The sequence below is a fragment of the Acomys minous genome (assembly GCF_964271855.1).
Source record: "Acomys minous genome assembly, chromosome: 13".
Taxonomy (NCBI): domain Eukaryota; kingdom Metazoa; phylum Chordata; class Mammalia; order Rodentia; family Muridae; genus Acomys; species Acomys minous.
Genome location: NC_140495.1, coordinates 106,761,758 through 106,780,281, shown reverse-complemented (window position 1 = coordinate 106,780,281; position 18,524 = coordinate 106,761,758). Strand labels below are relative to the sequence as shown.

Sequence of the window (18,524 nt, the reverse complement as noted above, 5' to 3'; positions counted from 1 at the left end):
AAATAAGAAAACAGACTGAGCAAGCCATGAGGAGCAGGTTAGTAAGGAGCTTCCTCTATGGCCTCTTTTCCTGCTTCCTGCCTTGAATTCTTGCCCAGACTTCCCTCAGGGATGGAGCATGCCTATGAGTTGTAAGCTGAGATAAATCCTTTTCCCCACAAGTTGGTTTCAGTCATGGGGTTGTATCATACCAATAGAAACCCTAACTAAGATGGAGGGTGTCTCCGTAAGCGCAGAGGATAATGGGAGGTCGGGCCAGTATTCCCACTGTGGAGTAAAGACAGCACAAAGGGAGTAAGATTGTAAGTGACAGTATCAGTATGATTTAAGATTTGGAGGCATGGGCTGGGCGTTGTGGCACACGCCTTTAATCCCAGCACTCGGGAGGCAGAGGCAGGTGGATCTCTGTGAGTTCAAGGCCAACTTGATCAACAAAGGGAGTCCAAGACAGTCAAGGCTACACAGAGAAATTCTGTCTTGGGGGGTAGGGGGGGGAGATTCGGAGGGATGAAGCGAAAGAGCACAGGGCCTACTGACCAACTGAAACAGCAGGCTGGGTGGCCTAAAGAGAGCAAGACACAAGGGACCAGGCTGACAGAGGTCACTAACAGTGCTTTCCTCTGGACTTGCCATACCTGCTTTGGGGAAATGGAGTCAGGAATGGTGTGGTAGAGAAGAGAGGGACAATCAGTTAGGCACGTGAGGACAGGGGAGAAGGGGGAACTCTGGAGCTCTTTAGGAGGCAGCACTACCAGAACCTCAGGGCTGACTTCTGGACAATGACTAGGAGATAAGGCAGGGGACAAATTCAGGAAGGGTCTTGTGGCTTTGGTTTATTTTAATAATGTGTGGAGCAACTGAACTGATGGTGAACACTGGCAAATACCGAGGTCCGGTGACTGGGTCGGGAAGAGGAAGGACAATGGAATTCCATGTCAGCTACCGTGGGTTAAGACATACATGGACACAGCTGATGGGGGGCGGTGTTGGGGGGATGGAGGGGAAGGATGGCAAGTAATAGGTACGTGGATGGGATTCACAAGGCAGTAAAGGAAAGTGGACAGAGGTACTAAGTTGCCTGTTTGCTTCAATCTTCATTGGTAAGAAGACTGGTCCTCAAATTAGAAATGGCAGAACAAACATAATAAAGAGAAAATTGAAGTCCCAAATAGGTGGACTAAAAGAGAGTGTCTAGTCAATTTAAATGATTTCAAGTCTTCTGGCTCAGATGAGTTACACCCCAAGCCTGCTGCAAGAAATTGCAGATGTAATCTCAGAGACACGATTGGTAATCTTTAAGAAATTGTAGGGGAAGACAGTGCCAGAAGACAAAAGGAGGACAACTGTTAGTGCATTATGAGGAGGGACAAACTATAACGGGAGACACAGACACAGACACAGATTACATCATCCTAGGAATGCTTCCTAGGTAGATGGCCCTCCCACTGCTTCATTCCCCATGGTATTTGGCCTATGATGCGGCTCTTGATGAAACACGGCTAACTAAAATGAAGAGACCTAACAGTCTCAATTCAAGACATCCTACGCCACTCCTTGGCCCCAGTGGGAGCCATGGAGCAGCATTAAGCTGTGGAGGCTGTCCTGAGCACCAACAGGCCTGTATCTGCTACACTGCCTGCCTCTGCTTTCCTGCGCTGGCTCTTTCTTCCTACAGACTGTCTAAGATGAGAGCAGGGAAGAGTGAGCCAAGTGTGGAAAAGCGCCATGTGAGGGGCGGTCATACAACCTGCCAACACCGCTACCCTCGGCAGCCTGAGCTAGAGAGACTTACTGTTTCCTATCTGAGCCCTTCAAAGGCCTCCTTAGGACTAAGAGAGAAGGGGACAGGAGGGGGGATGGTAGAGGGTGGGAGGGGAGAGGTGCGGACAGGATGAGGGGGGACAGGATGGAAGGAGAGGATGGAAAAGATATAAGGGGAGAGAACATAAGAGAGGAGGAGACAGGATGGGAGGGTAAGAGGGCAGGAGGGGAGAGAATGAGATGGAGCTCAGAGGAGAATGGGAAAGCAGACAAATGACAACAAACAGCATCCACTTGAGACCTGAAAACCCTGAGAACTAACTTCCTGAGGGAGGTCACTAGACTCATACTTAAAAACTAGTCAAATCCCATAAGTCAACCAAAGGTAAAACTCCTTTCTGAAAACAAAATGGATCAAGAGGAAACTCAAACAGAAGGCCACTAAAGGCTGCCTAGAACTAGGCTTCACACTTTGGTTTCTTTGGTTCATATACAAAGTCGTTTACTCAACATCACCCTGTAAGTCTCTAATCTACACACACTAAGGCTGTAGAAGCAGTGAGAGAGGCCTCTCATCTGGTCCTCCCCTCCCTGCAGACATGAGGCAATGTAGGCCCCCCTGAAAACTCCAAAGGGACGGCTGGCATCACTGCCCTGCCCCCAGTGTTTCTAAGTCCTAGAGTTTCTCCCTGAAGCCATCAGCAATTATGTGCATCTTCATTACTGAACTAACAAAGCAAAGACATCTTACCGTATGGACCCAATCATGTATGGTTGTGCCAGTTGAACCACGATTGCACCACTCCCCAGCTGGTGACATGTGTAGCCAGAGTCCCAGTCATAATTCTTAGTGTCTCCATTCAGCAAGGCATTTCGGCTCCGACTGACTCCTTCAATCACACTGGCACAGTCAGCGATCGTTGCAACATTCTCCATGGGAACTGTGAATGCAAAACACAAGATCCAGCATCAGGACAAGAGGAGCCAAATACATCCCTGTAGCATGCTCAGAACAAAGTTAATTAATTAGCATCTCAAGTCAACAATAAAAGGGAAACTAGAACATCTCCATTATCTTCAGATAAGACTTTCCATGCCAAACAATTAAACAAACAAAACCTGAACTTCAGGCTGGAGTATCCAAGCCATATGTAGCAATTCACTCTCAAGTACTTCGCTATAAAAACACGGTGACAGAACGTGGACCTACACTATGAAACATAATTCAGCAAGAAACTCTTCAGCACTTCAGGTGGACTTTTTTGTTATGTGCTTCTGGGGGTTGAATCTGGGGCCGTGCACTCTGTGCGGGTACCTACTGCTGAGCTGTGCCCTGGTCAGCAACCGGACCAATGAGCCACAGCTTCAGGCATGTTCAGTGGAAAACCAAGCATCCAGCAACTTAGAATCCATAGACAGGAGAGGGGCCCTTCTCAGAACACACACTTGGCTTCACCCGACGGCTCCACTGTGTTTGCTGTTCACTGGATGGCCACACAGGGGACCCTTCCTTTGTTCAGGAGCTGCCGGACCTTGCAGAAAGCAGCATGTGATTCTGAGTCTCTCGATCCTTCAAGTCCATATCAACCTGCTCATTTACAAACGTCAAGGGCTCCAAGAAAACAGTAGCTATTCAATATGACAGAGATTCCCCAAACACTAAGATATGGATGATAAAAGACAAGCAAACACATGGGAAGCCCTGGGCTGTGTATTCACGTTATACAATCAAAATCTACAATCTTCTTTAAACGCTTCAGTCACTTAACCAAAATCTACTGTTGTCCACTCAGAAAAGAAAGACAGCGAGTAAAGCACCAGCATTCATCATTTCAAAACAGTCTACCTTTATAGTGGGGCAGAGGAAGTAACCTCACACCATCCTCTAAACAATGAGTATATTTTCAAGGTTGGACAAGCTGTAGTGGGCTTGCCAAACAGTTGCTTTGCTCCCCACAGATAAGGAAGAGCACCACTGATAAGGAATGCAGGGAGGAAGTGGGTTTCTGGTGATGAATGCCTTGACTCCAAAGCAACAGTAAAAATACTGGTGAAATGCCTATAAGGACAATTTCCTGGTAGAAAGAGAGCTCAGAGAGACGCTGCCTAGGACTCCCACCACCACCACCACCACACACACAGAGAGGGTTCTCTATGTAGCCCTGGCTGTCCTGGAGTTACTTTGTAGACAAGACTGGCCTCGAACTCACAGAGATCTGCCTGCCTCGGCCTCCCAGAGTGCTGGGATTAAAGGCGTGTGCCACTACGCCCAGCTTCTCTAGGACTCTTAAAACAAGGTGAATGTTCTCCTTTGAGGGTGAACTTTGGTGTCTCTGTCTCCTGGGAAAGGGGAGTCTTCTGTGATTTAAGGATGCAGAGCAACTGGGAGCAGGGCTCAGACACTAAAGTAGACTGGAACACAGCCCTGGTCCTCAAGGACACAGGGCAGCACACGTCATCGCTCCCAATCAGCCAGGTGGCTCTGCTGATTATAGCCTTCAGAGGTCTCAGCACAACAGCATCTGTCTTAAATGTTTTCCCAAAGGCAACATACACCTTTACTCACATCTCACTGGCCAATGCAAGTCACATGACCTTACTTAACTTGGGGCTAAAGGGGGAGGGGGGACAGAAAGCCATCCTGTCCTGTGTGCAAGACAGGTGCTCAAGAGCCAACTCTGAGTTTGCATCTGCCTCAGACATTCAGTCAGGGTTAAAACATTCAATGGGCAGGTAAATCTGGTCACTTGCTTAAAGTCTGTAAAATACTATAACCTATGAACATAACAAAATGTCATCTTCTGTCCAGGGACATTTAGATTATCATCTCCCATTATAAAGAAAAGTGTCTTCTAAGTTACTGGATAAGAGGCTTTTTTTAAAAGGAATATATAAATACGTACATATGCATGTACAGCCATATATAAATATATATGGAACAAGAATCAAGCTCACAGGTGTGGTGGAATATAGTGCTATGGATCTATGACCTTCAGCTTCCATAGATCTCACCAAATTAGTCACCAAGCTACCTAAAGTTTCCACGCTCCACTTACTGCTCCGTTTCCTCAGTGACTCTTGCAAAGTCAAACACATGAGCAGGAGCAATTGGTCCATCTGTGAAGTTTTTGTTTCTCGCCGTTACCATCTGAACTTTATTTTCTTTTTGCCCTATAAAATTACCCTCAAGCTTTCTTCTATGAACTGCCTATTTTCACCTTTTTCTCTTTTCCATTACCTATTTCTGTTTTCCTCAGTTCCTATACATGTAAAGTTTTCCTGAACCAACACTTCACCTCCATTCCTCGTCTCCAGCTTCACTGAGCTTACCCTCCCTTCTGTCTGCTAACTGGTCACTAAAGGACGGTGTCAAAGGTTCGGCAATGTCCCATCTCCTGACGAACACGATCATGCTTCTGCTCTCCAAACCTTACATGTATTGTGCTCATGGGGTTTTCTACACAGGAATAATTTAATCTTTCACATATTTTTAGCATTACTTATAAAAATCAGAAAGATGGTGAGTCTTCTCCTCCCTCCCCGAATATTATTTAAATGCTCACATCCTTGAGACACAACTCAGTGCTCCTAGTTGTCTTTGCAGACTCCAGAGTGCATCAATTTCCAAAGTACACTGTACTGTACTGCCTCAACATTTTGTCCCTAGAAGATGCAACACAATCAGGCATGACATCAGGGACTATCAGAGGACATGGCTAGCATGGCCCTGTGCTTGCTGGGAAGCCAGACCAGGATAGGCATTCATAGTTCGGCCTTGTAGAAAGAACCAACCACAGAACCCATGGACACACACCATGGGTGCACACACAGACCCACAACCACAGTGTCGTCTGATCACGCCCACACTTCTTTTCCAGAGACCTTCTCACAACTCTCACAGCTGCTTGGTGGCCAACTCTACCTCCTGCTTCTGAGAGCACCGCCTCTCTTACTTCCCACTCCTCCTTTCTGTCTGGCTCAACACCAAGAGCAACTGACGGCAGGAAGAGGGATGCAGAGGGCAGGGTGATGGCCTTCTGACACCGCTGTGCTGTGGAGATGGCAGTCACTTCAGCCCTGTCCCAATCCTTCATAGCCATGCCTGCATGTAACTGGCTAAACTGACGGCCAGGGGTGTGGATCGTGAGCGTCCTGAGGGAAAGGACTGTTGCTGCTTCTCTTGCTGCTCTGAGAGGCTGCTGCACTTCTCCTTGTTAACCAAGTTCCTATCCAAAGCCACATGTGGATGAATACCACTTTCTTGAGGCAAATTTCCTTAGGAAAGTAAGGCATGATCGATCTCTGGGGTCCTGACCTAACAGAGAAGGGGCCAGTGGTCACGGTAGGAGAGCCACTACTTAAGCACCACACGCCCCTTCTGTCCCTATAATGTCCTTCATCAAAATCTGACCCAGGTACAGAAAGTCTTGACACGGATGGTAAAGTACTTTGGATAAGAAACCATTTAGAACGGTAAAAAGAAAGGGAAAACCACAGATTACACTGTGGCCTTAAAAGTCATAAAAGGTATTTTATCTGTTTTTATTTTCATAGTTTAAAAAGTATTCAAATTTATTTATTTTTAGTGCATTTAGTGTTTGGCATACATATATGTAGGCGTGAGAGAGTGGGATCCACTGGAATTTGAGTTACACACCAGAGAGCTGTGGGCCGCCATGTGGTTCCTGGGAATTGAACCAGGGTCCTCTGGAAGAGCAGCCAATGTTCTTAACCACTGAGCCATCTCTCCAGGCCCTAATTTTTTTTTCATACAATATATTTGGTCCTATTCTTTCACCTCTCCCAAGTTAATCACACTATAGGAGCTGTGCCAGGAGAGGTTTGTCCCAAATGTCACCACTGACCACACCAACATTTAGAGGTTACTTCCTTCATTTCAGCAGAAAATTCTTGGATTTTTAAAACACAGATTTAGAAATTGCTTTTATTGTGATAGTTGTAGGAATAGGCTTTTTGTTTTGTTTTGTTTTTCAAGACATGTTTTCTCTGCGTAACAGCCGTGGCCATCCTGGACTCCCTTTGTAGACCAGGCTGGCCTTGAATTCACAGTGATCTGCCTCCTAAGTGCTGGGATGAAAGGCATGCACCACCAGGCCTGACTAAGCTCTTGGATTAATTTTTCTCCTAGAAATGCAGCCTCAGCTTGCTTACCTGTCCTGCTTAATACATAAGCAGGATCAAAATACGTTCTGGGGTCTTGTGCTGAGAAGACCTGGAGAGCACTCTGACCTGGCTGCAGCACATAACCGATGTGCAGCTGCTCTCCCTAGGAACAGGCCACTCCCCATTTAGAACGTTCATTACTGTCTTTCCTATGAGCCTGATAAATTTATTAACACCACCATCTGGATGGGACTCGGCTTTGTGCTATATTTCCAGTCTTCTAGTCTCTTGCTTGGTCCCACTGGAATTTCTGCCCCAATTTGTGCCACTTTGTTTACAAACCCATGCTGCCAGAACCCAGCATCTTGTGCCTGTCTCTTCCTGGGTCTCTGCTGCCGTCCTCAGCTCCATTTCTATTACAACAGCCTGTGCAGGAGCAGGAGGCGAGGGAAACTGCCCGGGAACAAATTATTTTTCCCCTTCATGCACACAGCAATTCTGATCAGACAAATTTAATTTGCTGCTTCTGAATGCTAAAGTTTCATGCTAACAAAGTGTACAATCTGCAAGTGAATGAAGAACAGAGTGCCTAGGCTGTGACTATTGCAGGAAAAGCCATCTATACACAGTTCACAGCCCACCCACCTCTTACAGTGCCAGGGGTAACCAACAGTCTGCCAGTAAATCTTATTTATTTATTTGTTTGTTTGTTTAGGTTTTTAAAAACAGGGTTTCTCTGTGCAGTCCTGGAACTCACTCTATAGACCAGGTTGGCCTCAAACTCAGAGATCCACCGTGAGTCTGCCTCCAGAGTGCTGGGATTAAAGGTGTGTCGCACCACCTGCCAGCATGCCAGCAAAATTAATTCAGGAGTAATACATTTATTAAAGGCAGGGTTAGCTCACTAGGACATGACTTGAGGGACACCCATACCAGCTATATAGGCAGAGGCAGACAGATCACTATGAGTTCAAGGCCAACCTGGTCTACAAAGTAAATCCAGGACAGCTAAGGCTATACAGAGAAACCCTGTCTTTAAAACACATACACGCACACACACACACACACACACACACACACACACACACACCAAAATCAAAAGATAAAACTAAGAAGATTTGCTTATTTCTATATTTCATGTACATGGGTGCTTTATCTGCATGTACTTCTGCATACAAGATCCCATTATAGACAGCTGTGGGTGCTATGAATCAAACTCAGGACTCCTGGAAGAGCAGCCAGTGCCCTTATCCTCTGAGCCATCTCTCCAGCTGTGAGAAAAGTCTTGAAGCAGACTTTTTCCTAATGAAGCAACACTTGGCTCTTACAAAAGACTGCCATCCTCACATCCCGGGCTTGGGTTGGGCTTTCTTCGCTGTTTTCCTGGCTGCTGGATCACAAAATTGCTTTCTAACAGCCTGACCACTTACTCAGCAAACAAGTGCTTAATATCTCACAATAGATTTTTCTTGGAAGGTTTTCGAAGCAGAGGGCCAAGATGTAGACAGAAAGTATTTCCTGATTTACAACATAAGGAAGACGATTGTTAGCTTAAGGTCCTACCTACACATCTCCCCAGTCTCACTGCTGTTTGAGCTGAAGGAGGCTAATAACACCAGGGCCCATCTCCAGGCCAACTGCAGGCCAACCTTCTGCTGCATTCTTCTGAAGGGAAAAGCACCCACAGCTGTTTTGTCTTAACAGCATAACAGCTGTAAACGAACAATAGCTAATTAGAGAACAAGGCCATCTTTCCTCAAAACTATCAAAACCCTGCACAAATGTACTCCTCAAGGCCGGCGCTGAATCACACTTGACTCCTGGTTTTCTCTATTGGAAGAGAAATCACTATCAACCATGTGTTACATCACAGCTGAGGAGAAAGTCATTGATTACAAGTAGCATGTGATCATTTGCCAAAGCTTCTCCCAGGTTCCTCGGGGAGAAGGACCTCACCCCGCAAGACACACACACAAACATAATCCAGAAAGATCCAGGCAGTACCACTGACTTCCCAGTCCCCGCAGAGGACCATCAGGAGAAAGGAGACGACAGCCCTGCCCAGGCCCCTGACCCAGCCCTCTGCCCTGCTTTCTTCTTGGTTTTCCTCTTGTAGGTGAGTGTCCATCCACACATCCCACGCCAGTTCCCATTTCACACTAGTCCACACTACACTCCCCACACTGTACTTTCACAATCATGCTGAGCTCCATCTTGGCCAGCATAAGAGAGGCAATAGCTTTCTAACCTTCAAATGTGCTCCCAGCCTTCAAACCTGTCGACATGAGGTTCTAGCTCTGAATATTGCAGAGTAAGTGGCACTTTCTGGAAAATGAGAACTCAGAGAAGGACATCCTTAGGAGCTGAAGAGGGTGGGCTAAGGACAGAGGACCTCAAATACGCAAGCTGACAGGGATCAGTGGATTCACTCTGTCCTCACACTGGGGCCCCTGAAGACAATACACTAACCAGCCACGCTGTTGACTTTCTTCTGTGGCAATCTGGAGTTTAAATACTAGAGGCTTTAGCTGATAAATTTTGCAAAAAGCTTCAAAAATCAAGCATGAGATGCTTAGCAACACTGACCACTGCAGTGTGTCATAGCGGCATTCACTCCATTAGGTGAGCCTTGAAATCCTGGACAAAAGCATTTTCACTTGCACAAAGAAGAGACAGACAGACAGCCCTGGGTCTGAACTCAGGCAGTGCTGTGCCACTGCCATGACACAATCTGCCAGAGAAGTGGACTCTGCCCTGAAGGGGTTATTCATACTACTAGCCTGGAAAAATACCCAGCATACAACTGTCACTGAAACGCCTTTGCAAGTTCTGTAACTCTTCAGAAAGGAACGTGAGAAGCTGGGCAGGAAAGGCATTTTTACAGGATTATCTTTCCTTATGTCTTGAAATATGTAGAAACCAATGAATGTCCCCATTCCACGTTACTGGATTAAACAGTTTGTCAGATCACAATTTTGTCCTGTTGTAGGTGGGGAGTAGTTTTTTACCCTGCCCAGAGACAAGACTGTGCAAAAAGCTGTGAAAAGCCCCACAGATGTAGAAGCTTAATGTTCTTGTTAGGAAGCCATTATTATTTTTAACTAACCCTTTAGTAACCTGGTAGCTTTTCCTTAAGCTGGAGGCAGCAACTGGTTCTAAATTCAACAAGTTAAGTCAGATTGGTTCTAGGATCACAAACAGCCCTTGAGTCTTGAATGCTTGAATGTTTCCTTAAACAGCATCAATGACTAACATTTAAGTGAAGTATTTGAACATCACGTGGGCTACTGACATTACAGAGAAGTCCCGATGGAGCTGCACGAGGATGCTGCTCAAACTCCACGTCAGCTTCTTGCCAAAGCCCTGGAGGCCCAGAGAGAAGTTTGACAGTAAGAGCGGGTTCTCAGAGGCCATGCCCCCAGTTGGCCTGGGCTGACTATCAGAGAGGTATCTCAGCAGAGCACAACTGTCTGGAGCACACGTGTGGGTGAAGTGGGAGAGCTGCTGACCACAAGGCTCAAAGCAGGGCATGGCCAGGGAACAATTTGTCTCTCAAGCCTCTTAGGTTTCAGCACCATCAGGGCCATGGAGTTGAGGTGACTGTGCCCTGGGCGGGGAGCTCACTGGGACCCTGGGGAATGTGGCCACCCAGCTTCCAGGCTAGTTTAGCATGCACTAGGACAGCTGTACCTGCACTGCAGAAGTCAAGTGTTAGAGTTCCCAGAAAATGCCATCATGAAACCACAGTTCACATGACCTTCTGGGGGGGCCAAGGTTAATCTATACAGAATAAATAAAATGGTGCTATGGCTTTTTGTAAATTTACAGAGCATGATTTTTTTAAAGGCTTTTCTAAACTAGAATCAAGTTACCTTTCACTACTTTTTAGTTACTTTAGTAGCCTAGTGCTCTGGAGCACACAAAATAGATAAGGCATTTTACAATGACATTCTGAATAGTTTCACATCTGTTAGGAAGTTCTGGGTTCTGCCTTCTAGCCCTCCTGCCCTCCTGTGTCCAGGCTTCAGGCCTGAAGGGAAAATGGCAATCTCCTTCCCACCCCATCTTCTGTTCTAGAGTCATGGCAAATGGCAAAGGCTGGAAAGCAGGGAGCCCAGAAGTAACCACGACTGTGAGTCCAATTCTCTAAGCAATCAGAAGGAAGCCATTTAACCATCTCTGACTGCTTTCTATGGGGCGGCAGGAGAGCCATCCCTTTTTCTCCCTGCCTCCTGTGACAGTCAGTCAGATGAGATTGGGGTTTCAGACAAATGAGCCCTTGCTGTGGTCCTTCCCCAGTCACCAAGCGCCGGGTCTCCCCCAACGGAATGGCGAGTGGGCCTGGCACTGCAGGTCTGTGAGTCACAAGGGGAGATTTGTGAGCTCATGAACCACCTTGTGACTGTAAACCGATGCAGGTAAAGGAAGAAAGAGCCAATAACAATTCTACTGACCTGCAGAAAACTATTAGCACCTGCTAGTGTAATATGCAGCTGGCAGCTTTGGAATAACTGAGAAAGCAGTTCCTTCTGGTCGATATTTGCTGGGGACAGCAATTTCTGACCTACTGAATCAGATCAAGATCATCTGAGTCATTAGAGCAAAGAAACCTCTTTGTGCTAACAGTCCAGGGCCAAGCAGTCGCTTTCTTTAAACAAAAGCTTCTGGCCATAGCTGCCTTCCAGGCCTGTTCTGTTTTAAGGTTCCACACACAACACAAGGAGTAAATCAAAACTCACTTAAAAAAAAATCACAGCTGTAAGTGGGCTTCTAATTTATCAGCATGACTGAGTGAAAAATGCCAGGTGGCTGTCCCACTCTTCCTAGAAGACAGGAGGGAGAAGAGAGGAGCAGAAAGGGAGAGGAGAGAAAAGGAAAGGTCCCCCGCAGTATTTAGATGGTCTTCAAATGTTCATCATCTCCTTGGGGTGTAGTCGTTGCCAAGCTGACAGATGTTGCAGGAAACCTGTACTGTTCTGAAGAAAGGCTAACCTTTCCAAAGTGGAAGGAGGCGGGAGGAGGCCCACCGCTCAGTGAAAAGATGACATTAAACTGGACAGTAAAGCACTCTTAGCGTGCTGGATCTGAAAGGTGGTGTGATAACCCTGCCACAGAAGACCAGCCTGGGAGACGGCTCATCTTACTGTGACTTTCCTTGCTCAGAGTGCAAGCTGGTTTTTAAACTAAATATTGGAATGACTATGGCAGTCCAAAGGTTGCTTATTATGGTTTCAAACCATCGTGGTTCTAAGTGGCAAGTTGCACAACATCCCCTTGGGGAGTCATGGGGAGTCCATTTGTACTCTCTCCCAAGCTCATACCCACTTTCCCATTCAGTCCTCCTTATTGCACTTCATCTGTGTGAATGTGCATGCATGTATATATGCATAGAAAGGCAAAGGCACACCAGACACACACATATGCACGCACGAATGCATGCATGGGGCAGGTTTTTCAAAGCAGACCTCACAACTGGGTGCAAACTTGCATTGCTCTTCTGCAGGCTAGATCCTTGACATTTCATTTAAAAAAAAAAAAGCCGCCCAACAGAAGGCTGAGAAGGCTGAATACTGATTTATGATATAAGATAGGTTTGCAAAGCCTGGCCCACTCCAACAGAGCAGCAGCAAGCAGTCTGTGGTGGCTCTGCAGAGTCTTCTTGGTGGGCTCCCAGTGTCCACGAGGTAGGACTGGCTGACCACAGCGCTCTGCCCTCTTCCTGCAGAGGACACCTCTCTTCTGTAGCCCTAAGCTCTATTTCTTGCCTTCCCAGCTCTAAACCTTCTGCTCAGAATCCACATGTTCCTCAGCACCAGTGTGACTGCTCATCATTTTTCCTGTGCCCTAGTTCACCCAATGTTTTGTCGGCTTTGCTGAGGGGTGACTCACCCAGTGTCTTCTTGTGGAAGGCAGGCAGATTAACTAATCTATCCATTTAGAGATTAACAGTAATGGGACACAAGGAAAATTATACCTCCAGCCTGAAAAACCTGCAATTGAGAAACCATTTTAGAGAAGAACACCTCCATTTATATCAATTATCTTGTTTATCAAAGACAATGAACTGCCGGCTGGTGGCAGAGAGGTTCAGGATGTGCAGCGGGGAATAATGGGGCCTGAGAACCTGGAGGCCGGTAGCCATTTGCCACTTCACTTGAGAAGGTGATGCTCATGGATCTGTTGTGTAACTTTCCCCACATTAACTTTGAAATGTCAAAAGCAGGCAGCAAATTGTTTATTATACAAAATGTCACATATGTAAAACACTCAAATATAAAATTATTATAACTGATCTCCCACAGAAATCCTGCCTTTCAGCTTTACAGCTTGTTTGTCAGTCTGGAGCTCAGTTTAATTGCCATTATGGAGGCTGTGTGTGCCAGGCAGTTACTGTCTGAAGAATAATATTCTCTACATGCGCCGTGTCTTCAGCCAGCTGAAAAATAAAAATAACATGATAGGAAAATCACTATTACGGTTTAAAGTGATATGTCCGATATGTCCTCAGAAGAATGGAGGATGCTGGAAGAGCAGTGTCATGAATTCTGATCGTGTTGTAGCCGAGACTGAGTCCAGACACTAACACTGCAGTGCTGACCGAAGTGGCTAAACTAAGCAGACTGGGTATATACTGTCCAGTTTCTCCAGCTCTTCTGTGTGGACGAGACTGTCATGTATCACCCCTGACCTTGGAGTGGTGGGGTCACCCCCCTTCAGGAGTTGAGTCTTAGGACCTGGCAAACATACAGAACCCCAACCTGCTTCCTGGGCTGCGTATTATTCCAACCTTGCCACACTTGCCCTCTGGCAGTCTTGTTATGTTTAAGCTCAAATGACTCAGTTTCCCTCAGGAGCCATAAACATCAGCAATACAGGAGCAGGGAAGAATCTAGAAAGAATGCAGGAGGGGTAAAACCCAGAACCATTTGTCTATGAATGTCTGCTGGGGCGCAGGAGGGCTCCTTACTGTCTATTAGACACACTGTAGAGATCACAGTTTTTGTGGCTAAGATGACTTGATGACAACAGACACTGCCGCACTGAGGCTGGGTGCAGCTGTCAGTGGCATGGCGCTACAGAATCACGGCGTAGATCACAGCCACGAGAATCCTGAGGCCCAGTTTGTACAGACCATAACACATGGGATGAGAAGTGCAAAGCAGATGCCGCACAGCACAGAGCAGCTCTGCAACTGTTAGCCTTACTGTTGTAAAACCATGTGCACATTAAAGAAATAATTAAACACACTAGCCCTATGGTTAAAAGAAGAAGGGACCAAGAGTAGGGCTCAGAGAGGGACTGTCAAAAGAGAAGGCCTAGCACAGGCTAGGAGCGCACATGCTGTGGCCTGAGGTCTGCCCTCAACACAACCCTGTACTTAGGATTCTTACTCAAAAACTGAACAACTCTCCCAAAAGCTACAAGCTAAGGTTCTCCCTTTTGCTCTAGATCAGAAACTTAAGGCGTGCAGAGATTATCTACTTCATGAAATAACTTTATTGATGCAGCCAGTTCTCATTAGTCACAAATTTATTAAATTCAAGATACTGTGTCTTCCTTGTTATATAAAAAAATCAGCAGCAGAGTGGAAACAGGATGTGGTTGATCTGGTCCTCAAAACAAAACATGGCACTCCATCTGTCCATCCTTCCACCCTTCCTTTCTCCCTGTCTTTGTCTATTTGTCAAGAATCCAGGAAATATTAGAGCAGTGTACATGGGCACACGCGCGCGCGCGCACACACACACACACACACACACACACACACACACACACAGAGTCCCTTCTATTAAAAACAATATGAATAAATATATAGTTACAACAAAAATAAATAGTCTAAGAGGAATAGTCCAGATCTCTGAACATCAAACAAAGAAACTTACTCGATACAGTGCTTGCTCCAGCAGTTCTAAAATTGGGACAATACAGAGATTAGCATGGCTGCTGTGCAAACATGACAGGCAAATTCACAGTGTTTCATTTTGTTTTTCTGTACAAGTAACATTTGGTCTTACTTTTACTAGTTACTGTATGCAACTAAAAATTATTAAAAAACAACAAAAAAAAGAAACAGAGAAACTTAATACAGACCAAGAAAAGGAGACAAGGAAGGCTTTTCTAGAGAAGAGACATAAACAGAAGATTCAAGTTAATAACAGACTTCCTGAGCAAAAGGGCAAGGCATGATGGGGTGAGGGTGAGGAAGAGGGGAGCATAAAGTAGTGCTCCTGGAAGGCTGGCAAGTGCAAAGGCCCTGTGGTCTCTCCATGGGAAGAAGTGCTGCCGGGCTGAGCACAGAAAGCCAGGTTGAGGACTTGTACCAGATGAGGCAAATATGCTGGCACCAAACAATGCAGACCACAGCAAGGACTCTACACTTCACCCTGTGGGCAATGGAAAGCTAGATTTTGAGTCACGGTGCCCCTGATAGCTAACTCTGAGATGAACTAGAGAGGGCATGGGAAGGCCAAACAGTTGGCGCTATGGAGGAGAGGAGGTTGCAGCTGGCCTCTTGTGACAAGAGGAAGACTTGTCATTTTGAATATAGTATCAGTGCCAGTATCTGATCATGTATATTTTTTTGTGTGTCTTCACAGCTCATGGAGGTTTCCCCGAGAGCTGCTTCCTGTTCTTTGTAACTGACATCTACTGAACACTAATTCCTCAAAGCAGTACCAGAGAAAGTCTGGAGATGCTCCCAGGGTGGCTGAGTCAGAAGGAAGGAAATGGGGCTTTGAGCCTTCCTACCTATTGCTTGTCATCAAAGGCCATCACTATAGCTAAGCTGCAGTCATCCTGTCAGGGCTGTGGCTAGGGAACAGCCATTTGGCCCCTCTGCACTGTGGGACCTGCTGCAGGGGTAACATTTCTGAATGAAAATCTCACCTTATATTTGCTGGTTTACAGATTCATTTCTGGAGGACGTCAATGCGAGCATTCTAACACTTCTGCATTTTTACATCTCACTTGAGTCCCTCACTTTTACACTCTACTTTATTACCATTTTAGTTGATTTCATCACAGTTTCATGGAAAACAACCTCACTGAAGACCATTTCCTGTCATTATGGGGGCAGAATTGCAGTCATGGCCCGCTTGAGCACTGGGTCGTTTTTATGATAATTTTACCATAGGTAATGTTGTGATTTTTAAGTACATTCTCTCCTGTAGCACTGTGCCGATTCCTGTCCTTAGTAAGATAAGTATCTAATGCAGCTATAAAAGAAACATACCCATCTTCACAATATTAATGAGCCAATAAATTCAAGGCGATTGCTGTGTCCCTGCCTGGCTCACCTAACAGGCTCCCATCTTCATGTCACTGCTCCATTTTACACAAAGCAGTGCCCCACCTTCACCCTGTGGCGCAGGATTATGCAGCGGGAAGGGCCCACTGGGGTGGAGACGCCTCCCAAAACATTTGCTGCAGCAAGCAATATGCTTCCACAGCCAGCAAACCCTAAAGTTTCCTGTGGCCCACAAAAGCACAGACTGCCTCGTATGTTAGTAAATAAATATGCGATCTGTGGTAGCCAAAGGTTCCAGGAATCTTTTTTTTTTTTTTTTTTGCCAATCTTCCCTCCCACTTACAAAGCGTCCCTTAACATGCAGACAGCAGCAGCCTACAGACTGATTATGTACAGTTCAATGGGCTCCAGAGTATGTAGCAGCCTGTGAGATCAGCACCATCAAACCAGTGAGCTCCACGCTGGCCCTGCTCGCTGTCATTCCTCACCCAGCCTCGCACGGTCTAGACTCATCTGCAGACTCAGGCACACAGTAGCTGCTCTTCTGTACTCCACAGCTTCCAGCCTGGCTCTTCAGTACTAGCTTTATTCTGTAGGGTCATCAGGTGCGTCACCACACTGCAGGCCAGCACTTTGCTTCAGCCACAAAGAGGACAATTCAAACTGAACAAGCTACATAGATAAGAGTTCTGAGAAACTGACTGCCACTCAGCCATCTCTCCTTTAAAGAAGGCGACATGAGCTTAGTTTCATTAAGGGCCAGGAAGATGATTCTGATGGTAAAGAGCCTGAGACATGTAAACATGCGGAGCTCAGCACAATCTCCAACATCCATGAAAAGGCCACGAGTGGTGACATGCTGGGGCAGAAGGAGATGGGTCCCTGGAGCTCACTGGGTAGCCAATCAGGCCAAACTGATGAGCTCAAGGTTCAGTGAGATCCTGTCTCAAAAGCTAAGGTGAGGAGGCGATCACTGATATATGGCCTATGACACATCACATACACAGCTGTACAGATCACTCCAATACAAACACACAAAGACACAGAGACACACTCACCTCTGCCCGTCTATATAAAGCGTTTCACATAGTCACTGAAAACATGTAAGTGAAAGAATGTATTTTAAGGTATTACTGAGGAGTCCACATCATCAAGCTCTTCAGTTCGGCCTTCTTTATGTACTACACAGACTGAACGTGTTCATGTACTGAGGCTCCCACAATAGGGCCTTCAAAGACAGAACCAAGCTGGACATGGTGGTGCACACCTATAATTCCAGCATCAAGGAGGCAGAGGCAGGTGGATCTCTGTGAGTTTGAGGCCAGCCTGGTCTACAAAGCAAGCCCAGGATAGCCAAGGCTACACAGAGAAACCCTGTCTCAAAAAACCCACAAAAAACAAACAAAAAAAACAAAAACAAACAAAACAAAACAAAAAAGGCAGAACTAAGGTAAAATGATGGACCTTACTACATATGACCAGTGTCCTTATAAAGAAAGGAAGAGGCAAAAAAGGACACAGGGAAAGATGGCCAACTCCATGATGAGAAGAGGGCTGTCCAGAGAAAGCGAGTTTGCCAACACTCTGATCTGAGCTTCTAGCCTACAGAAGTGGGAGGAACTATAGGCCGCTCTCCCGCTCAATGTATTGGAAAACACACGTAAAGACACATATGCTAATATTTAATTTTAAAATATCAGCATCATTCATGTATATTTCTGCACTGTAAGTGGCTATACAGAAATTGTGACATGTGAGTGTGCCATGATCCATTCCATTGTGTCCTTACTCTGGGGCAACATGTAGTCCTTCCCCTTACTGGGTTACAATAAACAATATGCACTGAAAATATTTACAGAGGAAACATACTAGTAGAAATAGTAAGTCAGGGTTATACAGCTACTTTTATGTCAATTTGACACAAGCTAGAGTCATTTGGGAAAAGGGACTCTCACTGAGAAAATGCTCCATAAGCTTGGTCTGATGTTCATTTTCTTTATTAGTGACTGATGGGGGAGGGCCCAGCCTATGTGAGTGGTGCCATCCCTGGGCTGATGGTGCTAGGTCCTATAAGAAAGCAGGTTTAGCAAGCCGTAAGAGTGCAAGCCAGGAAGCAACAGCCCTCCATGGCTTCTGCTTCAGTTCCTGCCTCCAGGTTCCTTTCCCGCTTTAGTTCCTGCTCCGACCTCCCTCAATGATGAGAACTGTAGGCCCAAATAAACCCACTCCTCCCCAAGCCGCTTTTGGTCACAGTGTTTCATGTTAGACAGTTAGAAACCCTCACTAAGGCGGAGACTGGTTACTAGGTCATGGAGTACTGCTGCGACAGACCTGATCACGTTGTTTTAGGGGAGAACTGTGGAGGGGGTGGAAAATGGGATAGGAAATCCAT

At 46.1% G+C, this 18,524-nt stretch overlaps 1 protein-coding gene across 1 annotated transcript in view; it reads right to left on the bottom strand.

The window, feature by feature from the left end:
• Nucleotides 1–18,524, bottom strand: part of BTBD9 (BTB domain containing 9) — a 357,812-nt gene that overhangs the window by 87,734 nt on the left and 251,554 nt on the right. The window contains exon 8 of the mRNA XM_084754013.1: nucleotides 2,513–2,702. Within this exon, the coding sequence (XP_084610139.1) occupies nucleotides 2,513–2,702 (190 nt within the window). The remainder of the gene's footprint in view (nucleotides 1–2,512; nucleotides 2,703–18,524) is intronic.